Source organism: Lepidochelys kempii, chromosome 15 (assembly GCF_965140285.1).
Source record: "Lepidochelys kempii isolate rLepKem1 chromosome 15, rLepKem1.hap1, whole genome shotgun sequence".
In the NCBI taxonomy this organism is placed as follows: Eukaryota; Metazoa; Chordata; order Testudines; family Cheloniidae; genus Lepidochelys; species Lepidochelys kempii.
In genome coordinates, this window is record NC_136394.1 from 28,097,491 (window position 1) to 28,122,415 (window position 24,925).

At 41.8% G+C, this 24,925-nt stretch overlaps 1 protein-coding gene and 1 long non-coding RNA gene across 7 annotated transcripts in view; one reads left to right on the forward strand and one right to left on the reverse strand.

Annotated features, from left to right (window-relative positions):
* Positions 1-9,477, forward strand: part of LOC140898567 (uncharacterized) — a 43,020-nt gene extending 33,543 nt beyond the window's left edge. For both annotated transcript variants that reach the window (XR_013634740.1, XR_013634739.1), the window contains 2 exons: positions 6,315-6,405; positions 8,174-9,477. This is a non-coding gene — a long non-coding RNA (uncharacterized LOC140898567). The remainder of the gene's footprint in view (positions 1-6,314; positions 6,406-8,173) is intronic.
* NAA25 (N-alpha-acetyltransferase 25, NatB auxiliary subunit) overlaps positions 1-24,609 on the reverse strand; it is a 48,104-nt gene extending 23,495 nt beyond the window's left edge. The window contains exons 1-11 of one of the 5 annotated variants that reach the window (XM_078848994.1): positions 24,234-24,609; positions 18,889-18,974; positions 17,855-17,993; positions 13,444-13,562; positions 9,942-10,016; positions 8,878-8,985; positions 7,335-7,413; positions 6,120-6,231; positions 4,597-4,686; positions 3,622-3,791; positions 1,997-2,109 (exon numbers count right to left, since the gene is read on the reverse strand). In XM_078848994.1, the coding sequence (XP_078705120.1) occupies positions 1,997-2,109; positions 3,622-3,791; positions 4,597-4,686; positions 6,120-6,231; positions 7,335-7,413; positions 8,878-8,985; positions 9,942-10,016; positions 13,444-13,562; positions 17,855-17,993; positions 18,889-18,974; positions 24,234-24,291 (1,149 nt within the window). In that variant the 5' untranslated portion in view covers positions 24,292-24,609. Of the gene's footprint in view, positions 1-1,996; positions 2,110-3,621; positions 3,792-4,596; positions 4,687-6,119; positions 6,232-7,334; positions 7,414-8,877; positions 8,986-9,941; positions 10,017-13,443; positions 13,563-15,179; positions 15,262-17,854; positions 17,994-18,888; positions 18,975-20,303; positions 23,836-24,233 lie in introns of those variants that run through there. The other 4 variants (XM_078848993.1, XM_078848995.1, XM_078848996.1 and 1 more) reach the window with 4 other exon arrangements.
* Between the last annotated feature and the right edge of the window lie 316 nt (positions 24,610-24,925).

The window sequence follows — 24,925 nt, forward strand, 5'->3', positions numbered from 1 at the left end:
TTCTCCTAGCTAAAAATGGCTTTAACATCACAATGATTATACCTGCTCTGAACAAGATAGATAACATGGGGCTTAAAGTGTTGGCAGCAGCCTGTTTATAGTAGGGCTACCGACATTTCCACCATTGGGGGAGCTGAGCCGATCTTAGCAACAGAGGGATCCCTAATACGGACGATGCCCATATGTAGTTTACACAGATTTTGTTAACAGCCTTTGACTGATCCAGGACTTTTTATCTAACTCCCATCCCTGAGAAATATACCACAATAGCTTAGAAGAACAAGGGGGTGAGTGGCAGGATTCCCAGCTGCTGAAGTCATCTACCAAGCTGCTTGTGACTCTGCTGAAATCCTCTCTCAATTTAAGTTTAAATAAGGTAGGGGTCAGAAAGATTCTGGGAGAACTACCAATAGTGTCCAGTCATCTCTTTCAATTGATGCTGATGTGCCCATTCTGTCACTTGGATCTGCTGCGGTGTTATTACTTAGTCCCCTAACTGTGCCTGGTGCTTGGCAGAGATTAAGAGAAAGACATTTTCCAAGAGAGTATTTACAATTAGACACAGAGCATGAACAAGGACAGACAAGGGGAGAAGGAAAGAAGGACAATGTTCAACACAATAGTAACATAAGTCGTATTACTTAACAAGCCAATCTTATTCATTCTGATATTTTAGATAGAAACTAAGGGCTTGGCTACACTTGCAAGTTAGAGTGCATTAAAGCAGCCCCAGGTGCCCTAACTCACGACCCGTCCACACTGGCAAAGCACTTAGAGCGCCTGGAGTCTGCAGCTGGAGTGCTCCTGGTACTCCACCTCCACGAGAAACATGACGCTTTGTCCGCCTTGGCTGAAACGCCCCAGCGTCAGTGTGAACGAGGTGTTGCATTACTGCGCTGCAATTGGCCTCCGGAAACGTCCCATGATCCCCTTAAGTCAAGTGGCCACTCTTCTCACTGATTTGGAATTGGCTGTAGGAATGCAGATATGCCCTTTCAAAGCTCTGTTTCTGACACCCGGAATGCTTATCTGCTCTCGGACAAAGCAACCATTACTGTGGAATGCTGGTGCTGGGAGTGTGAGAGAGAGAGGCTGGGGAGAGGGGGGGTCTGCTGCTGTCTGAACTTACAAGACAGCATGTTGACATGCTCCTACCCCCCCCCCACATACACACAACACACTCCCTGTCACACTCCACTCCACCCCATTTGAAAAGCACGTTGCAGCCACTTGCATGCTGAGATAGCTACCACAATGCACTGCTCTATGGCGTTGCAAGAGCTGCTAATGTGGCCACGCCAGTGCACTTGAATCTGACAGTGTGAACACACTGCAGCGTTTTCTCTACTGCGCTCTCTGAGCGCTGGTTTAACTCCCGGCGCACTACGTCTACAAGTATAGCCATGCCCTGAAGTTCATTCTGTGGAGGTCTATCTTCCCTTGACGCTCATATTTAACTCACATTGCTTCAATGGTAGCTGTGCATGTTTATACAGGAAGAATAAACCTTTTTATGGTGATAGATATTTTGGGCTCTACTGTATATCTCAGACTGTAACAACTTGAACAAGAGTGAGGAGAGGTTTTGCCACTAAAATCAACAGAAGTGATGGGACACCACAGAACTGCAAGGAAAAGGCTCGGTCCCACAAATAATTCCCCAATTACTCCAATAGAACCACTCATGAATACTCATAGTGTCATGGGCGTCACTGTGCAGTGTGTGTGTTGAAAACTCCCATTGAAGTTATTCAGAACTTTGCCATGTTTGCTTTTTAAGAAACACTATTTTTTCTGGTTAGAGCGGAATTTTGAATAAAATTAACCAATTCTACATTTTTGGCATTTTGTTTTTCTAAAAACTGATTCGCTCCCTCCCTGAAAGGGGGTTTCCTTTTGATATCACCAAGTCAAAAGCTGCATTCTGCAGACAGCTAGTGCACTCAGCAGTCTCCAACACCCCTCCCTTTACTTCACCCAGTGCTATTGTTCTTACCTTTGTACACTGGGTGGATGGGAGGAGGTCCACAAATACCTTGAGATCAGTGAAACAACAGGGTTTGTCCCCAAACTTTTTGAAGTATTGGAACATTAGTTCTTCTGGGTCACCTAACAAAGAAACTCAGTTATAAAGAAGCCAGTTCAATCCTTTTTATTTTTTTTTTAAATGCTCACTTAGAAGTCAATAATATAACGAGGCTTGGAAGGATTAGAATTTTATTGGTAAATCCTGGTGAGCATCAGTTTCACCATACACAAACTGAAGAAAAAATATTTCCTTTGCCTAACTACACATTTTTGTTATCAAAGAAAGAAAAAAAACTGCTAGAGAACGTATTGGGCCAGGGGTTCTCAACCCTTTTCTTTCTGAGGCTCCTGCAACAGGCTATAAAAACTCAATAGCCCACCTGTGCCACAACAACTGGTTTTCTGCAAATAAAAGGCAAGGCCAGCATCAGGGGGGTGGCAAGCAGGGCAAGAGGAGATCCTGTGAAGCTAAGTTGTTCAGGCTTTTGCTTCAGCCCTGGGTGGCAGGGCTTAGAACCCCAGGCTTCAGCCCCATGCGGCAGGGCTCCAGCTTTCTGCCATGGGCCACAGCAAGTCTAACACCAGCCCTGCTTGGCGGACCCCCTGAAACCTGATTGGGGCCCCCCCAGTGGGCTCTGGACCCCTGGTTGAGAACCACTGTATTAAACTGTCATTAAATAATTACTGTCTGATCCTCCTACCCATAATTTCCAGCACTTGTGAAAATTTACACCAATAAAAATAGAAAAAAAAAATGCTTAAAAACAGATATTCTCTGTCAAAATTATTTAAAGAAAAAGAAGTAGAGTTCTGTCAAACCTCAATATAACTATGAGGAATTTTTACTCCTGGAAATGAACTTATTCATAGCAATTTCTTATGTTCAAAGTTAAACAGTGATTTACAAACCATGATAGTTCCATTTCAGATCTTACAGTCAATCAGAAAGCTTAACCCATTTGATAAAGAATGAGAGATGAAAAAAAACCAGGAGAATATTTCAAGCTACCCACGCACAATTTGTCTGATGATGAAATTTACTTTCCTGCATCTAAAAGTAAAATGAGTTAATTTAAATAGGGTCTGCAGAAATCTTGCTAATATTAAACCACATTCTCTTCCTTACACCACTCCAAAAGTGTTTTTTTTTCTTTAAATTATGAAACCTCCAATAAGTGCATTTAACAAGCATTACTGTTCTCATTTATAAGGCTGCCAAAGAGCCCAAAGAAATATCAGCCAGTGATTACACTAAGGATGACAAAGGGAGAGGACTTTCAAAAGTATTAAGGGATTTATCAAAGCACAACTACCACTGAAAGTCACTGGGTTTGTGCACCTAAACCAATTAGGTGCCTTTGAAATCTCCCCCAAAGACCTTGTTTTAAAAGGTCTAAAACACTCTAGAATTGTTATCAGAATAATACTTGACCTTCTATAACACCTTTCATCTGAAGGTGCTTTATGCATGCAATCCCTGCACACACTTTACATCAGGCACTACTAAATTGATGATCCCAGTACAAAGAGCTTGTTCTAGGTTGGTGTTCTTTCCCTTAAGGTTTAATTTATCTTCCAATTAGTGGCTCTTACCTAGTTTATATTCATCATTACAACCCCTGTGTCGCAAACGTCTAATCAGCTCCAGTTTGGCTAGGTAGGGTCCCCGAAGTGGCCGAGAGCTCTTAGCTTCTTCTGTTATCCTCTCCTCTATAAATTTCACAGCTTGCTCTGTAGAATAATGCACTTCTCCTTCCAAAGAGCTGTGCAGTTAAAGATATGAGTATTGATTTCAAGTATTCTTATATCATTGCCATTTCTGAGGCCCTGGCAGCAAGTGGTAAGCATGCCTTAACATCACGCCCTCAAAGCAATCAGGTTTGACTGACTTTCTGACTCAGAGCAGGGAGCAGGTTAAGGAAGCTCTAATAAAGTCAAAACTAGCATTATATGCGTGCTTCCAGAGCGGGTCAGTGCCCTCTTGGAACAGGGACCAGCTTCCGCAGCTAAGTTGCTTGGTTATGTACCAGCAGCCATGATGACTCTTGAGATAGAGAGCTCTCCATAAGCATGCATTTACACTAGCTATTTACCTATATGGGATACACTAAGCAGGGATGGGAAAAGTGGCGGCTTGGGGTCCGCATCTGGCCTGCCAAATTGTTCTATTTTTCCTACCGCAGCCCAGATCGGGGCAGGCAACCTGGCAGTGCCAGGGTCAGGAAGGAGACAGGGCACTATATTGCAGGGGGAGGGTCCTGCCTACTCATGTGTTATGTGACACTGTGGCAAAAGCCAACGTGCCAGAGCAGGGAGCTGAGCTCAGCTCTGAGGGACAGGAGCTGTTGTCACAAGGTAAGCTCACTCTCCACACTCCCTTGGGGGGGCAGGACCCAAACTCCGAGTCTCAAACCCCAGCCCATCAATGGTCTCAGTGGGTTTTGTGGCCCTCAACTACCTTAAAATTGCGCATCCCTACACTAAAGTAAAACCATCAAGGGACAAACTATGATTTTGACATCTACTGTATGAAAAGGAAAAAACCCTCAGGGATAGTAGTTGACTTACTGCTCTCCTTCTGCTGGAGGAGTCCAGGATTTGTCAATGAGTTGAAAGACTGAATCAAAGTAAATTATATAGAACTGCCAATCATCTGAGCTAAAAACAGGCAAGGAGCAAAATTAAGGAAAGTGCAAATAATGTTACTCATACATGCAAAGTCTACTCCTTTATAAAAACATTGTTAGATCTTGCAAGACACAGAACAATTAAAACACACAGGAAAAAAATCACACTAAGAACCATTTCCACTAGAAAATTCCCCATCTTAAAGGAGCACTGTTAACCAGAGGTTTCTAAAACCAACGTATTTCAAGAAACTTAAGTTTCTGACACAGCTTATCCAGATTTATATTTTAAGTTCTTTCACAATTTTTTAAAAGGGATTTTGGCTCCCATTAACATTTATAAAGGTCTTTCCAAAAAAGGAATGAGCAGGTTCAAGAGTAGTACCACCAAATTCCTAATGTAGGAGCTGGGAAATGCATCTGACCATCAACAAACAAGTGAAACCGACTATGTACAAAGTGCTGCAGAATGCCCAAAGTAAACTGAAAACTTGTCTATCTCTATCTAACGTTTCAGTTGTAGTAACCTTAGCTGTTGCTAGGTCATTTCCCCCGCACCGCCCCTTCCCCCCACCAAGAATTTAGGCTTTAAAGTCTCCTCATGATTTCCACTATAGTTACGTTCAACCTTTTGTTAAAGAACAATTCTTTTAAATAAGAAGTTTTTGATCTCTTGGATGGCAGCTTCAGACAGGATTCACTGTAATCTCATTAACTGTGTCCTAGTCCTGAAAACAATCCCTCATGACTGCTCTCAGAGGCAGATCCGATCATCCTGATTTGCTCTGTTCTGACATATTCAAAGCAGCAGTTGCATTTCCTAGGGCAAGTCTACACTACTGTGCTACTTGGGTGCATCTGGTGAACAGACGCTATACCGATGGGAGAGCACTCTCCCATCAGCATAATTACTCCACCTCTGCAAGAGGCGGAAGCTGTGCCAGTGGGAGACAGTCTGCTACAGATACAGAACGGTACAGACACCTCTTGAAGTCGATGTAACTTATGTCACTCAGGGGGTGTCGTTTTCACACCCCGAGCGACATAAGTTACATCGACTTATGCAGTAGTGTAAATCAGCCACCAGAAGGAAGCCTGGCAGATTAAGAGAACTAGGTTGTAGGAAATAGTTGTAGGAAATGAAATTCAAGTACAAGTTTGCATTTTTTCTGAAAATTAGTATGTTGGATAGCAAGGTATGGACCTCTGGAAATAGAGAATGAAATTAGTTTATTTCAGGAAAACACACGTTGCACCACTCATTTGTTCACTGTGAAAGTTAGTGGAGCTTCCATGTGAACTAATGATAATTTGCAGTCTTAGCACCTTTTATCAGAGGATCTCCAAACACTTTTCAAGCATTCAGTCTCAGAACTTGAGACACAAGCAGCTGAGGTACAGTGGGGACGTGACTCATCCAAGGCCACAGAGTGAGTCAGTGGCATAGATGTGAACACAACTTACTTTTTCAGTAGCAACCTCCTGGACAGTGCGTTGCATTCTGGCCACTTGGACAGCTTCTTATACATCGCCATACACTTATTCTCTCTACTCTGGAGCTCACTAGTCAACTTCTCTAAATCAGAAACAGTTGTGAATTTATTTCAACCATCATTTTTCTTTAACAACTTTCAGAACAAAGTATTTTATCCTATATAGGATGGAAAAGAGAAAACACATTCTTCTCTGAGACTGGAGGGCCAGGACTTAAGTCCAGGACCAATGCCAAAAAGCACTGCTAAACCAAGAGGTCAGTAACAGATTTAAGGTCCTATATCTTGCAGGTCAATGGTGCTAGAAATTAGTGCTTTGTTATTGAAAAACTGGGAGTCCTAACATTTAATCATTTTTAAGGCCTGGTACCTCAACTAGCTGCATCAGCGCTTGAAACTCTTTGCTGGATCAGCACATATTTTCCAACTGAGGAAAGTGCTGAACCTGTGATTAGAAAGAAAACATTTTATGCCTAATTATTGGCCAACATATGACATAAGGAGGGACTGAAATTCTATTTAAACAATCTTCTCAACAACACAACTACCCTCCTTTTTCCGTTACCGGTATAGGCTCAGAAGCTGCTGGGCCCATGGTGCAAAACCTTCACTTGAAAAGTACATAGGACTGGGTGCAGAACTGTAGAGTCTGACTGGAACCTTAATGTTCTGGCTGCTCTTAAGCTACAAATTCACTTTTGTGGCAGAAAAATAAAGCTCTAAACTCGTCCAGGAGAAAGGGGCATAATGCCATCACTAGCAGCACTGATTTTAAGATGGTAACATGAGCTGACATGATGGGATTTTGTGTTGTAAAGAAGCAACATGTTGTACAAAGGGCAATTATCTGATTAATGAAACTGATAATCTGATAATTGCCCTTTGTACAACATTGCTACTTTAACATGGATAATAGAATGGATGCTGCAAACACTCTTGAGTGTAGTAATACCACAAGCAGTCTGATGAAACCAGTGCGAAAATCTGCAGAATTGGGCTCAATGTGTGCTGTTGATATGAATTAAGTTAATCTACACCTATCTTTAAACGAGTACATGTGTAGATCAATTAAATCCCCATAATACAAGTTCCATAATAAAGATCTGGGGCAAAAGCAGGAAAACCCAGTCAAACCTCCACACAGGTGGGGTTGTTAATTGACCGAATGCGTTGAAAGATAAATTACCTCCTAGTTTTCCTCTAACAACATCCAAGGCTTCCTGATACTTCTCCAAACGTTCCAGGATCATGTAGTAAAGTTCAACCTTAGAAGAAAGATTTGGATACACTGACATTTGGAAGTAAAACAAGTGAAAAGTGTCTGGAAATAAAACCAGTTTGTGCTTCTGTCATTAGGAAGAGGAGAAAGTCAATGCTGCCTGTAAAATGTCTAACAGCCACCAGAAAGGAAAATTCATTAATTTAATTTAATGCCCTCTAATCCCAAAGGATCCCCTGGGCTTTACAAACACTACAAAGGAATCACTTCATCTAGCAATGAACTCTTCACAATTTCACACCACCTACAACCTCTGCCCTCACTTCCTTCCACACCCTTTCATTCCTTAGGCTCCTCTATATCCTCTCTCCACACTGCTCCCTTTGTCTTCCTCCTCTTGCTCCCTGCTTCATACCTTATTTCACGCTGACGCTTGCAGCAGTCTCCTACTTTCTGTACACCAAGCACCTTCTCCTTTCTCAATATCGCTTCTCAAAACTCCTTTTGGTCATGGGGCCTCCTGTGCTTATAAATGCATTGCTGATATTCCCCCTCCCCCTCTTTGCATCTACATTGCTGTCCTGTTCAACTAATTCCAGTTTTCAGTTCTGATTTTTACTCACGCTCATCGTGTTATTGGTTTCTTTTGCACCTTGGGAACTTCCCAGAAAATTGTTAAAGGTTCACTTGAATTATAACCGTAGAAATCTGTTTAATTAGCAACGAAAATCCATTTTCTGAACAAATGTGAACATTGACATTTCTTTTGTCTCCCATGTTTTCCGCACTGTGTGTAACCACACAAGAAAAGCTGCTGACCATCCTACTTTGTTTGACCAAGAGGAGAAGCCAAGAGAGCACGGACAGGATGCGTATCAGGAGGGAAAATGACCAGGACATGTATTTCACTGACAGTCCCTTTGAAAGAATCTGACCATTTTATGATTTCTCAAAGTTAGCTTTTGAAAAGCTACCATTGCGATTGTCTCAACAGCTACTGTTTTTGGTTTAAACTGAAAAGTAGAATCCCTGGCTGCAATGTATTTTTATTAAGTTTGTGAGTTCTTCTGAGACATGGAAGTTGTTTTCTGTCTTAGGGGTTCTTAAACATCCATAGAGTGGGTCACACTTTAACAGATTGTCTCACAGACCATGTCCTCTCTAGTCATGTCTGCATAGGCACCTTCCTTCGCACTAGCAATCATATAACATCCCTGTGGCAACGACAGCAATGGATTCCCTTGAACTGGAATATTAGGAAAGTAATATTTGGAGCTGTTTTTATTGTGAGTTACCAGCTGGAAATGGAGAGCCAACACTGGCCAGCCAGCTCCCCATGGATCACCAGCAAGCCTTCTACTTTGTGTACTTAATAATAAAAAATTTAACAGAGCACTATAATGGGAACCAGACTCAGTATTAGGTATGCTATAAATTGTTAGCATAACATAAAGCTCATACAATCTATTAACAATGCTCAAATCAAACAGAAAACATTTGCAACTCTTACTTCAGCCTCAGCTTCAATTTTATCCTCTTTCACCATTTTTTCCACCATTCTTTCAGCTAGGGGCAAAAACATTGTTTTGGAGAGGTTTTCATCTTGTGCTGAAATAGACTAGGGGAGAGAGAAGAATTACTGTAGCAATTTATCAGCCTTTCGTATTGTCCAACTCAAAATTAATTTTTTCATCAGGTGGGAAACATGACACACGCACAACCCATGAAATACCCATCAGGGCTACCATCAGCTACATGCATGGACACAGCGTTTTGTAAAACACGCTGCTGGGGAAGCAACTGATGGTACAATGAAGTGCTCACTCTTTCCAACTTGAGTCTCAGAACAACGTAACAGACAACGTGTTATCAATCAAAAAAAAATTAATTCATTTATTCTACAATCAAATTATTTTGAAGTATACAATTATTATTTCCATGGGGTTTTTTTGCTTGACTAAGGCTATATCTATACTAGCATTTCTGTCGTCAGGGGTGTGAACCTTCCCCCCCTCCTGACTGAAATAAATGTCACTGACAGAAGTGCCGGTGTGGACAGTGCTATGTCGGTGGGAGTCGCTTTCCCGTCAACACAGCTACCGCCACTCGTTGGGGGTGGTTTAATTATGCTGGCTGGAAAGCTCTCTCCTGTTGGCACGCACACAGGAGACTTTACAGTGGTACGGCTGGAGCGGTACCACTGTAAGGCCCACAGCACAGGCATACCCTAAAGGAGGTCTGGTAGGAAGTTTGATTAACGCTCAAGTCTGTTATCTGTATTAGTCCAAAATGGTTTATTTTGATTTTTATTGTTGCACGGATCTTGACATCTAAGAGACAAGCAATACCAGGTAAGTTTCTGGACCACACAGAAAATACAGATTTGAGGAGAGCTCAGTGTTTACACTGACTTTATACAGAAATAGTAGCACCCTACAGTGCTAGCGGGCAGCCAGCCAGCTTACTTAAGAAAGCTATTGGGTATTTTCATAATGTGAAAACACCCAGAACATCTCAATGTTAACATTACAGCCACTATTAAAGTCTTTAATTCAATCAAAATGGTGTATTCACCTGCATAATTAGGCTCATCACAGACCAAAAGTAGTAAGGGTTTTTGGGGACAATCTTATAAAGTGCCATTCCAGCCTGAAAAATATAATACATGTATCCATCATTTCAAAAATGCTTCAATTTATAAGCTGCATTATAGAAAGTGAAAGAGTGATGACACCAGTGACAAACAATTCCTGAGGATTAGTGACCACATAAGAATTTATTAACTCCAACTGGATATACTCCCTAGGAAACACCCTCCACCGAGATCTATCTTGGTCGTGATGCAGTTTCTCTCCCTCCATCTGCTGCGGTTTCTTTTTTACAGTGTATTATAGCTTCAGCTGGCCTGGAAAGGCATTTCTAGAAGAATGATTATTTGAAGAGTCTATAGCTTTCGATACAGGGTGCACGTGCGTGCACACACACTACCTATTTCTGCAGATTAAGGGAAGTTTTCAGCTCTGGTCTACATCTTTGCACATGTTCAATTGTATACATACAACCAAGCCCACACCGTGAATGTAAACACCTGCACGTGAACATTTTTAACTTGCACACGCATGTGTTCAGATTTTGAAGGCATGTGGCACAAGAGACAGCTGAAGAGATGCCCAGTTGAAAATATGGCCCTAAATATCAACATACAGCCAAGTCTTCAGTCACTTAATTTAGAATGGAAGTTATTCTTATTCACACATCCCTCACACAAGCATTGTGTCTCTATATAAATGAAGACTGAACTTTCCTACATTTACTTCCGAGTTTTTAAATTGCTAAGAAATTACATATACACACAGAATATAATATTTTACATTAGCTAATCTACTTTTACAAGAAACACACTCTACTCCTTGTTCATTTCTACAAACTGTTTCTTGTCTGTTTTCAGATTAAATGAGACTTTTTCATGCCTTTCATTTAAAGTTTGACAGGATGCAACAAAAGATGGTTCATTTTCACCCTCCATTCAGTCAATCTCTGTCTGAAGTCTGCATCCCTTTGAGTCCTTAGGTGCAGTAGTAGATACCCATTCAAAACCACCCTATATTTGCCATTTAAGAGCATTACCAATCTAGATAATCTAATCAGATACATGTTTATACAATGGTCTGAACAGAATATTTAGCATTTATGTGACACTTTGTATCTGTATAAGACTGGGTATTTTCCATTCATTATTCCGACTAAGAGTACAATTATTAGAAGGTTAAATGCTTGAATTTTAGATTTCACATACAGCTCGTAAAGTAGTATTATATACTAGCCTAGAGTAAACAATGAGGTTTCTTACTGAAGGATGTTTGCATCACAGCAAATCTATGCAAAAAGCATTTTTTTTTTTTTTTTAAAAATTCTGGTCAGAATTCCACACAATCAATGTAGCTGTCAGAGCAGCAAAAAAGGACTTTGCTTAATTCAGCCATAAATAAAGCACACTTCACCTATAGACCAATTCTTCATTTTCTAGACCTTTTACCTTTATCACTGCTTATCTGGGAGAGCAACACACTTCATTTTTAGATGACCTGACATTATTAGAAATCTCAGGATCCTACTGATTTTGAACCCTGAAATGTATATGCATGCTTATGCCAGTTTCTTTTGAAATCAACAAGTTCTTTAAATGGAAAACACACAGAGGGCTGTCTAGAATTATATATAAAGAGTATCCTATATAAAAATGATGGCAGTAACTGATTTTTTTTGTAAGACCCAAAATAAAAATGATATGCATAATCATTTTTAACATAAGCAGGCATGAAGCAAATTAATTCTGTGTTCCATTTATCAGTATAAATATAATCCTTATTTAAGACATTAAATTGAAGTCAAGGCCGATCAAGAATTATCTGAAGCCTCTATCCGAGCAAACAAAAAAAATCCATTAAAACAAGCAAAATTTTAAGATTAGATTAATATCCAACTCACAACTATCACAGCATATCTCAAAAGTTCTCTTTCTGCACAAGTGCAATATCATGTATTGCATGATACATTGCAAGTCAGACTACAATCTAGCCTTTTTTAAGATGCAAAAATTGTAAATCCAAAATTGTTTTGATATTCAGATGCAGGTATGTCAAACAAGAATAAACCAGATCTCTCTGTATTGGTATTTAGCACTTTGCAGGCATATATATTTCCCTCCTATTAATAAAGCTGTAACTTGGTGAGATACACATACCAGCGCAATGTCACAGATTGCTAGAGACTGGTGTAGTTGGCTGTTCCGAGACTTCAGTCTTGCTGCTCGCTGACATGGGTCAAGTGGGTAACAACCACAGTCGTAGCAAATTTAGGGATTAGCAAACCAGATATATTCCTTGGTGTTTTGGTCAAATCTACAGCTATTTTTAAATTAATATTGAAAGTACTTAGTACAATAAGAACTATTTTTAAGTAGCAGTCTAAATTAACCTACCAATTCAGGACAGATCTCAGATGAGACATAATGATTTTACAATGATATTGCAGATTTAAGCCTTTTATAAAGAGTCATTTGATAAAAAGTTAATCATTCTCTAAAGCACCATATATACCAATGATTCAGGCCCGATCGAATTTAGCCACTTACAGCTGGGCCACACAGAGATTAATCACCATTGTTCAACTCTATTTTTTGGTTGCGAAGATATGGTCTTTGTATAGAGATTCAAGTCACCTTAACACAGTGGGAAGAGAGAGCCTGGAATCAATTTGCCTGCTTCCCTGTGCGTTTTTATACATAAAAGAGGGAGTGTGTGTACGCTTTGAAAAGAGACTTCCATTTATAGGCATTCTCCAGGCACCTAATTTGGGAAGAATGAAAAACAAAACTAACAGGCATGAGATGGTCTTGCCAACTGAAAAACAAGATGCATGTAAAGAAAAAAACAACTAAGCTTTTCTTCTATCAAAATACAAGCTGCATAGTCTAACTCTACACTGGTTCCTAGAGATAAGAGTGCAGGCAAAAAAAAAGGAAAGAAAACTTAAGTTTGTACATTATTTGAAATTGTTGCCCTCAGGAGCTCTCAGTAAAGCTAAATATTCCTGCCTAATACACTCCCTTATGTGTAAGCTTAGTATTCTCTGATATAGGTATCAATAGGAAGCTAATATGCCAAGGCGGCCAACCAACATACTGCATCAGTACGGACTACAGTTCATAAAGTTAACCTTCTCTTTTTGAGGGGAAAGGAAGCAATTGTCTTTTATGTAAAAAACACAAATTTGAGTAGTGGTCTCTCTCACCAACCCTGTATCAAATATTTAATCATGACGTAGAAATTTAGCATTGATTCAGCTCAGCTTTCTAGAAAATTAAATATAATTTTAAAAGGTGCTGGTCACTAGTACAGTATGATACAGAAAAGAGCCTTAAGGAAATGTTAGATTGATTAGTTACTTTGTTTCATGGGCAACCATCAACTGGAGGAAAAACAAAACAAAAATCACACTTCTGTCTAAGAACTTTGCCACCACTATTGTTAAATGTGACACCTACGATTACTATAACTGAAATGGGTGAAGGTACCTGTTGCATTTTCTTGTATTCCCCGACCCTGGCATAGGCCATGAAGAGATGAGAATGATACTCCTCACTGTTGGGAACCTTCTTTACAGCTGCCTCATAAAGTTTTGTTACCAACTCCGCTAAACCAAAAACAGATGTTTCAGTTCAGACACATTTGGAATATAAAGTTATAAAGCAACTATCTCAAGATAACATTTGGGATACTGTGCAGAGTAATTCAATTACACTCAACACCTATAGGAACTGGTCTATCTCCCCCAGCACCCCAAGCCCCACAAACACACAGTAGGCAAGAAAGAGAAATATTTTAAAAAAAGAGTTTGTGTAAACATAAATAAAAAAAGATTAAAACGTTCAGAAATGTACTGAATGCTTTCAGGTACATCGTATATTGGGGTTAAAAAACTTTAAAATTCACCCATTTTGGGGCATTACACCACTTCAAGATTTGTACTTGGGTCACGTGGAGACTGTCTACTTTAAATAAATGATTTATTAAGACAGAATAATTTCTCAAGTTTAAATTGTTTTAAGGAAACTTCTCTAATGCAGAGGTTCTCAAACTTCATTGCACCACGACCCCCTTCTGACAACAAAAATTACTACACTACCAGCACTCCCAGCTACCTTCGAGACACCACTGACTTCCTGAGGAAACTACAATCCATCGGTGATCTTCCTGAAAACACCATCTTGGCCACTATGGATGTAGAAGCCCTCTACACCAACATTCCACACAAAGATGGACTACAAGCCGTCAAGAACACTATCCCCGATAATGTCACGGCTAACCTGGTGGCTGAACTTTGTGACTTTGTCCTTACCCATAACTATTTTACATTTGGGGACAATGTATACCTTCAAATCAGCGGCACTGCTATGGGTACCCGCATGGCCCCACAGTATGCCAACATTTTTATGGCTGACTTAGAACAACGCTTCCGCAGCTCTCGTCCCCTAATGCCCCTACTCTACTTGCACTATATTGATGACATCTTCATCATCTGGACCCATGGAAAAGAAGCCCTTGAGGAATTCCACCATGATTTCAACAATTTCCATCCCACCATCAACCTCAGCCTGGTCCAGTCCACACAAGAGATCCACTTCCTGGACACTACAGTGCTAATAAACAATGGTCACATAAACACCACCCTATACCGGAAACCTACTGACCGCTATTCCTACCTACATGCCTCCAGCTTTCACCCTGACCACACCACACGATCCATCGTCTACAGCCAAGCTCTGCGATACAACCGCATTTGCTCCAACCCCTCAGACAGAGACAAACACCTACAAGATCTCTATCAAGCATTCTTACAACTACAATACCCACCTGCAGAAGTGAAGAAACAGATTGATAGAGCCAGAAGAGTTCCCAGAAGTCACCTACTACAGGACAGGCCTAACAAAGAAAATAACAGAACGCCACTAGCCGTCACCTTCAGCCCCCAACTAAAACCCCTCCAGCGCATTATTAAGGATCTACAACCTATCCTGAAGGATGACCCAACACTCTCACAAATCTTGGGAGACAGGCCAGTCCTTGCCTACAGACAGCCCCGCAACCTGAAGCAAATACTCACCAACAACCACATACCACACAACAGAACCACTAACCCAGGAACCTATCCTTGCAACAAAGCCCGTTGCCAACTGTGCCCACATATCTATTCAGGGGACACCATCAAAGGGCCTAATAACATCAGCCACACTATCAGAGGCTCGTTCACCTGCACATCCACCAATGTGATATATGCCATCATGTGCCAGCAATGCCCCTCTGCCATGTACATTGGTCAAACTGGACATTCTCTATGTAAAAGAATAAATGGACACAAATCAGATGTCAAGAATTATAACATAATTATAAACCAGTCGGAGAACACTTCAATCTCTCTGGTCACGCAATCACAGACATGAAGGTCGCTATCTTACAACAAAAAAACTTCAAATCCAGACTCCAGCGAGAAACTGCTGAATTGGAATTCATTCGCAAATTGGATACTATTAATTTAGACTTAAATAGAGACTGGGAGTGGCTAAGTCATTATGCAAGGTAGCCTATTTCCCCTTGTTTTTTTCTCCCCCCCCCCCCCCCCCAACGTTCTGGTTAAACTTGGATTTATGCTGGAAATGGCCCACCTTGATTATCATGCACACTGTAAGGAGAGTGGTCAGTTTGGATGAGCTATTGCCAGCAGGAGAGTGAGTTTGTGTGTGTGGAGGGGGGTGAGAAAACCTGGATTTGTGCTGGAAATGGCACACCTTGATTATCATGCACATTGTAGGGAGAGTGGTCACTTTGGATGAGCTATTACCAGCAGGAGAGTGAGTTTGTGTGTGTATGGGGGTGGGGGGGTGAGAAAACCTGGATTTGTGCTGGAAATGGCCCACCTTGATTATCATACACATTGTAAGGAGAGTGGTCACTTTGGATGGGCTATTACCAGCAGGAGAGTGAATGTGTGTGTGTGGGGGGGGGGGGGGGGGGGGCGGAGAGTGAGAAAACCTGGATTTGTGCTGGAAATGGCCCAACTTGATGATCACTTTAGATAAGCTATTACCAGCAGGAGAGTGGGGTGGGAGGAGGTATTGTTTCATGGTCTCTGTGTATATAATATCTTCTGCAGTTTCCACAGTATGCATCCGATGAAGTGAGCTGTAGCTCACGAAAGCTCATGCTCAAATAAATTGGTTAGTCTCTAAGGTGCCACAAGTACTCCTTTTCTTTTTGCGAATACAGACTAACACGGCTGTTATTCTGAAACAATTCAGGATGGGGGACCAAAGCCTGAGCCCCGCCGCCCTCGGGGGGAGCACAAAACCGAAGGGCTTCAGCCCTGGCGGGGGGGGGCCCGTAACCTGAGCCCTGCCACCTAGGACTGAAAGCTCAGGCCCCAGGCAGAGGGGTTTGCAGGACACTTTGGCCCCAGGCCCTAGCAAGTTTAACACCAGCCCTGGCAACCCCATTAAAATGGGTCATGACCAACTTTGGGGTTCCAACGTACAGTTTGAGAACCGCTGTCTAACGTATTAGGAGCGACTATGCTATACATTAGAAAGCCCTGATACTTCCCAAGTGACTTTCTTGCTTTCAATCTCCTTTAATAATTTAATACAAAGATAATAGGTTTATCTTGAAATAAATTAATACAGACCTATTATGATTGGATATTTAGGATACCTAGACACTTTTATTTGTATTTGATTTTACCATCGCTCCTCCTCCTCGCACCCAAAAATTATTTGTACTTACTCACACAATCATTATTTAACGTCAGGTTTCAGAGTAGCAGCCGTGTTAGTCTGTATCTTAAATTTTTTTAATCTTTTCTTAAAAATTCAAATTATTCTTCACATAAAAGCACTATATACGTGCAAGGTTAATAAGGTTTAGTATGATTTTATATATTCTTGAATAATTAATTTCCACGTGTACTACATTCAGTTCTATTTATGTTTATATTTTTCTGGTTTTTAAGTTGAGAATTGTAGAAATAAAGATTCAAAGGCAGATATGAAGAGGTTTCATACTATTACAATAAAAGTGCTTTAAAAAAGCAAAGCCTAAGTACTGGAAATTAACTAGTAAAGGACACAAGAGGCTGCTATTTGTCAAGAAATGGCCCTGGGCAGTTACATCTCTTCATGAAAAAAAAATAAATCAGTTTTTCAGTCTACAATCATTTTCTGCAATAAACCTGATGATGAACATTACTGACACATCCTCAGGATAGTGATAAGGTATCTCCTTGTGCTGCAGACTAACCAAACCACATATGGTTTCTCTTTCATAGCTTTGTTTACTGAATGACCCAAGAAGTTAAGATTCAGATGAATTGTTTTCAAAAGAGTAACAGGAAAGGGAGAGGTCAGGATTTCCCCTCTAAGTCTGCAACACAACTTTTAAAGCCATTTTGAGGGGCTAAATTCCTTGATTGTGTCTATATACATTTTACATTGTCTGCTTCTTCGAAGTTCATATACAGTATTAGCCATTTATGATTTACATGATTCCTATTTAAAGTAACAACAACATCACATGGTTTCTGCTGGAATAAATTTGAATGAACTTGTTTGATATTATGACTAACATACAATGTTAAAATTACTCTAGGCCCAATTTTCAATAATCGGAGCCTAACCAGAACATCTTGCTTTAAGATGATCAAATAGAAACTTGTATGTCAAAGGGGCATTTTTACGCAGTTCTGTGCCAAACTGGGCATCTGAATCCCATGTCTGAACCACCTATTAAAGTGCCTATGTTTGAAAACTGGACTTTGTACATTTCCCTTTGAATTTTGGGCAATAATTCATTTTAAAGAAAGGCCCAAGGAAAGTTTACATAATTATGATCAAGAAGCTGAAATTTGCAGGAGAAAAGTAAAATAAAAAAACCTACGTCTATGCATTTCCCGGTAAAGGATAGTTAGTGCTTGCAAAGAGTTGTCATCTGTGGGTTCGAGTGCTGTTACTTCTTGTGCGAGAGCAAATGCTTCATCTTGTTTCCCAGTTCTCTGCAAGCCAATTGCCTTTAAAACCTAAACATGTAATAAAAAAGCAGCTATTCAAAAAACATTGCCAACATCTACAGAAGAAAAACTTATTTTGAAACAAAGGATCATTATTAGAGAAAAATCCACTCGCCCATGGTGAGAAAGGGACTTGTCTAAGTGAGTGCCATCAATTTCTGAAGAATCTAAGCTTCCATTTAATAAAATAAAATTTTATTAAAAAGGGGGTGGGGGTTGCAGGTATATTTTCTTATAATTGTGAAGAAAATCTTCCAAATGTGAGTAATGTAAAACTGTTGTTTTCAACCTACGTCTCAGATTTCAATGGGGTCTACACCTTCACTCAAAATTTTTTAGGGGCCCTCTAATGAAAGAAGGTTGAAAACCACTGGTGCAAAATGATGCAGTGCTGCCTTCCTCAGTCTGTAGACTGCCAGTTTCAGTGCTTTTGCTGCTGCTCAATTCTCCCTAGCTGTAGCAGAGTGAAAACCAACTAGTCTCACCAGTTTTCCCTGCTGCTATTCAGAACTATGTGGTCAGAAGAGAAACTAACAATATTCACATCTTTTTCACTCTCCAGCAGCTTGGGAAAACTTTGACAAGTAGCAGCTGCACCAGTAGCCAAAAGCCTGGAAGAAGGCTAGAACAGGAGAAGCTCTGGTAACATCATAGCAGTCAAAGGGCAGAATTTTGCAGTTTAGAAAGCACATTTCTTAACACATTTTCAAACAAACATGATATTACAGGATTTAAAGTGTTCTAATAACCTTCTGAAATATTTTAAGAAACACTGTGGCCTCTGTAAAAAAAAATAAAAAAAATCACTAATTATTGGAAGTTTGAATGGGACAGCAGAATTTCCCCAAATTTCAGAACTGTGTTCATTCAGTAAAATAATGTAATGAAGAGCACTCAGACTTACCTTAGCGCAGTGAAGATCTTTGTGTTTTTTTAGCAGTTTATCTGCCTGCTGGATTGCCATTTTATTATTGCCATTATCAAGATAATCTACATAAAAACACACAGTGATTACAACTGACAGCAAAGAAAAGATGGCTACCTGTTCCCTAATCTCAAGGAGGGCGGAAGGTCTGTGCTGGAAGAGTGATAATGAATGTTCAGTTCATAACTAATGAACTCCTGTTCAGTGACCATTTCCACAGTGCATCTTAGAACTATATCTCATTTGTTCCAGTTTCAGTCATCCCAACACAAAGTACAGTAAGAGACTCTTTTGGTCTTTCCTGATAAAAGCTCAGGATACATTATTATAATATGACAAGGCACAATGCATTCAGAAATGAGCCTCTCTCCACTAAAGAGTAGGCTAACATCCTTTGCTCTAGTTACAAGTAGAAGTGAATTTGGTGGGCTAATAGGAATCTTTCCATGGATTTAAGTGGCGGTGGATCAGACCTTAAAAGACATTTGCAATCTATCATTACAGTAAATAGAAAGACCTATTAGGTTATATGATCCATTCCTCAATCAGTGCAGGTTTACACCCTACTAATATTCCATATGCTATGTTTAGTCAAGTCTTAAAGCACTCAAATAATGAGGCTTTCATTGGTGCTATGGAAACTATTCCACAATTAGTATTTATTATTTTCTATTACTGTAGCATGTAAGAGCCCATGGCCTGGTCTACACTACAGTTAGTTTGACGTAATGCAGCTTTCATCAACCTAAATCTGTAAGCGTCTACACTAAAATGTCGCTCCCACCAATGTAACTCACCCCCTACACTGACTTAACTCCACCTCTGCGAGCGGTGTAGTGCTTAGGTCAATGTAGTTAGGTCCACACAGTGTCAGTGTAGACACTGCATTCCTTACATCAACTGTTGCTGCCATTCAGAAGCCATCCCACAATGCCCCACACTGACAATTAAATCAGTGCAAGCGCTCCTAGTGAGGACATGCATCACCAGTTCAAGGAGCACAGTGTGGACGTGCAAAAGTTATTTCGTTACTGTGGGCGGCTGTACATTGTCATAACTTAGGTCGACTTAATTCTGTAGCGTAGACTTCCCCCAAGTCATGGAACAAGACTCCGTTATTCTCATCTCTTAGGGTTTGTCTAACACTGCACAAAACCCTGGGTCAACAGACTCGGGTTCACGCTACACAGCTACAAATAGCAATGTAGACATTCCCGCTCAGGCTGGAGCCCAGGCTCTGAGGGGGAAGGGTCTCAGAGCCTGGGTTCCAGCCTGAGCAAGATCGTCTATACTATTACTTTTAGTCTCATAGTGCAAACCCTGTGAACCTGAGTCAGTTGACCAGGGCTCTGTGACCTACTGCCACAGTGGATTTTTTTGCAGTGTCGACATACCTTTAGAAAAATGTTGGCTATACGGTTTAAATTTTTCTTTTCTCATTTTCATATCATTATTCTCAGTTCTACCTCCAATGGGATACAGTCAGATTGTTTGAAAATTACTGAAATCAGAATAAGAGATTAATTTGAGAAGAGAAATAAACCCACTCAATCTTTGCCCCACATCAGACTTTTTGAGATTCGTTAACCTAAACCTAGTGTAAAACAACCGGGATGTATCCAATGAGCCAAAAAACATAGGTGAAGTGTTCCTAATTTTCTTCTAATTTCCTGGTGAGGAGCTAACACTAGCTAATTGAAATTAAATTATACACTTTCTTGCTAGGACTGCATTTCTTATGAGGATGGATTCCACTGAGTTAAGGTGGTGACCTTTAGTAATTTCCTGCCACAGCCTACAAAATTCATATCCATATTACCGAGATTTACATTCAATGGCCTTTAACGTTTGCGTCTACGGTAGTATCTATGCTAAAGAACTGAACCACTGCTAAATGAACTGGGGGGATTGTATAGGTTAAGTGCACATTGTGCAGTGTGTCCATACTAACTAAAACAAAATTTTCAAGTATTTCAACTAACAGAGTAAAATGGTATTATGACTTTATAAGAGGTGGCTGTTGTGAAAAGGATGCACAGCAACCTCTATCCTATGCCCTTCCAGGCTGGTGTTAGACCTTAAAGATTTGCCGAATACAGATGTTTAAAAAATTCTGAAATAGACCAAGCTAGTAACCTCACTATAACCCCTATACATTTTTTGGTTCACAGATTTGTATTTCATGGTACACAAACTCACAATCCTTCAGTATCCAGTTTGCACTGACTGCCTTGGTGTTGTTAAACTTATCTAGCCTGCACTGATAAGATCTCTGCTATAGGTAGCAGTGTAACACACAAGCCACAAGGGCTTTCTAAATAGTAGCAGAATAAGGACTATGTCTTGTCAACAATATGAACAAGTTTCTCAGGAACTAAAAGAACTGGCATCTTCCACTTATCACAAAAGAACTTCAACTAAAGAAAAATATTAAAGTACATATTATTAATAGCAAGTCCATGGGTGGAGATTTTAAATGAATGGAAATGCAACATAATTAACCTCCTGATTAATGTACAACAAATTAAGATAAAAGATAGACATATCTGTCAAGGCATCCTGAGTAATCAAGTGCACAGGACAAACAGAAAAGTGATGTTACAAGCAAAGTAACTAGAACCTTCACCCCACACAAAATCTGTTTACTTTTTGGCCTTTAATGAAAGCCACACAATTATATTTTTAAGAAGCCATGCTTCATTTATTAAGGACTATAAATACCAAATATTAAATACAACACATTAGGTTCCCAGTGATGCTTTCTAGAACCAACACTATGCACTCAGCACATTGCATGTTTAAAAGGCATTTCACGCTCTCTGACAGCTATTAGGGGCTGAAACACCGAAATACATCTTAGTTAAAATGTCAGTATACTTCAGTGTCTTCTGGCTTAATTTAGGTTAGTTTTTTTAAGTTACAGTTTTTCTAACAGTTAACATTTGAATTTTCTCCAGTTTAAGAAGTTACTTTGGAAACGTATCACTACATACAAAGCCAGCAATCGGAGCATGCCACAGAAAATTCAGAGAAACGTTCAGTTCATCACACTGAACCAAACTACAGTGCTGCAATTACAATTTCTGTAAGGAATGTTTATTTTTCTTTAATATAATCATGTCTTAATTAAAATACTGTAAAGAATAAAAATTTAACACCCAGCAGAAGTAGCTATGGCCCCAATCCCATAAAGAGAACTGCATCCCTTGACTTCACCAGAACTCAGCTTGGGATGCAGGGGTCTACCTGCAAAGTTTTCTTTGCGAGACAAGTAATTAAACCATGAGTGGTGCACTTAAGAAAACAAGTTCATCCCTAACCAAATGCAATTCCCCTTGTATTTCTAACCAGTGATTTATTTGTATATTGGAAGTCAAACACATTTTCTGCACTCTGTAAATTATCTGTTCTGGGATTCTAGAAGTTTAACATCCCAGTGTGGCACATGCACAAATATAGAGCAAAAAATTTCTACTACTTTCTTAACCAGTGTGTCTCCTAATAAAGCTGGAGAAGAACTGCAAGCAAAACTTAAGGATATTTTGGGGCAGACTTTTAAGACAGGAGGTTGCTGAACAAGACTACTCTCTTGTAAAGTTTCACCACTTTCTCTCTCTATTGATTTTTGTATAGCCATCACTATGATATCTAGGTGCCCCAATATTTCAATCAACAGCTTTAAAGAGCGTGTGGCTTCTCTCACCCCTTTTAGTTTAACAGATAAATGAGTTTTTAACTTAAAAATCAGTTTTGCATGGGGAAGATTTGATGTTTGTTTGCAAAGGCAGATAGGGAAGGAAAGCTCAATTCTGCATTAAAAAATATGCATCCACTCTTACAAGTCTCTCAATCTTTTGTGCAAAATAAAATAAACTGGGAACACAATTCTCTTAACCAGGAGGAAAAGAAATTAACATGGCAATTGTCCAAGGGTGTTTTGCATTAAGAAATTATACCATTCCCTTCTCTCCCCAAAAAAGAGATAGAGAATTGGGAGGTTTCCAAGTGTGGGAATACAAGGAAGGAAGGATATCAAAGCTGCACAGCAAGTTAAAGCATGGGGTAATATATTTAGCAAAGGTAATGCAACCTACAGAAAAATATACAGAAGTGGAATAGGCCAAATACATTCTCTAATGCTGGTGAGAAATTCATATTTAAAGACAGGGATCAGCTTTTGGATGGGGGACGCAGGAGAAAGAAATTATTTGTGGCAGGGATGGGTCCAGCATTTAGTATACTGTGGGTGCTACTATCATGCAAATAATTAATAGCTTCCCCAGCTCCTAATTGTAGATATAAACTACATACTACCTTAACAGACTGCAAGTTAATTGGGGCAGGGACTCTCTTTACATTTTGCCTTGAACAGTACCAAACTTGGTGTTGAGGGCTAAACAGTAACATAGGGCCAAAGACCAACCGGGTAGAGGAAGAAAGGGCCAATCCCTCAGTTTCTCCCCATGTAAATAAAATCACTGACAATTCGCAATAATAGCTCCTTCAGTAATCCTTGGCTTAGCCCTTCAAAATACCAGTAATGATTAATCACAGATTTGTAAGGGGTGAGGAGAAGTGGGAAAATTCTCTCCTCCCTAGCCAAAGCAGAGGGTCTGGTCTGCAGTACACTGTGTAAAGCCTCTTTACCCCATGGTGGCCCCACGTGCTTCAGGGAGGGAAGCTTAGTAGTGATCAGTCCCTGCTCACATGTTATTTCCAATATCAGATGCAAACCAGCACAACAGAGCTTATAACGGGGACAGGGTGACCAGAGAGCAAGTATGAAAAATTTTGGGACGCTCTTTTTTTTTTTTTGGAGGGGGGGTGTTAATAGTTGCCTATATAAGACAAACCCCTAACATTGGGGCATCTGGTCACCCTAAGTGAGAAGGAGGGAAATCAAGGGGGCACACACCCCGCCTCCAGGGCTTGGGGGGAGACATGGGGGTCGGGAGCCCCGGGGGGGGCAGTCGGGGCAGAGGCTGGGGACGGGGTGAGGGGCCCCTGTAGGGGCAGAGGGGCAGAGGGGCAGGCTAGGGGCGTGAAGGGCGCCCGAGGGGTCGGAGCCGGCGAGGGGCGCCTCCCCGCCACACAAGGGGCTCCGCCCGGGGTCTGAGCCCCGCTCCCCGGCAGGCGCTCGGGGGGGCGGGGGGCGAGGCTTAGCCCTTCCCGGCCGAGCCTCCGGCCCAGCGGGGCGCAGCCGGCGGAGGGAACCACGCGAGGCCGTGGCTGCGGCGCGGCCTGCTCGGGGCCGCGGAGGGGGACGGGGACGGGACCGGGTGCCAGCCGCGGTGCGGGGGCAGCCCCGGGGCGAGGGTCGGTACCGTAGATAGGCCGGAGGCGCCGGTCGTTGGGGTCCTGCACATGGCCCCGCGCCGCCATGATGAGAGCGCAGAACCGCAGTGCGCAGCCGCCGCGCCGGCGGGACCGGCCAGGCTCGGCCCGGGGGGCGGGTGAGGAGGCCGGGTCTGGCAGGCGGCCGGGCGGCCTCACGCTCCGGGCCGCGGCCTTCGCCCTCGCCGGGCCCGGACTCTCCCTCCCGCGATGTGACCGGCCCAGGGCCGTGTCCCGCGAGAGAGCCCGGGGGCTGCGGTGATCGCGCCAGCCGGGGATAGCCGCCGCCTCACGGCTGCCGGGGCTGGGCCTGCCGCGATATCCCCCCCGCCGCGGCCCGGCGCGCTGAGCTCAGCCACGGGAGCCCAGGGGCTGCGCGGGCCCCGCCACACGCCCCCCGTTCCCGCCCCTGGCCTGCTGCGAGGTCCGTCCCCCCGCGGCGTGGCGGGAGACAGGGCCGCAGCTCGCCCGACGCTGCAGGGTGGTGCCCCCTCTCCGCGGCCCGGGCTGCCGGCTCGGAGCTCCACACCAGCCCTGGGGCGACAACCCAGACCCCTAGGGGCTTGTTCCGCCTGCCCCTGAAGTAACTGGGAGGCCCATGGCCATGTCCAGCCGGGGAGATGCTCTCCGTCCACCCCCCTTGGTAAGCCGGGGCCTGGGTGCGCACCCACACCTCATCGGG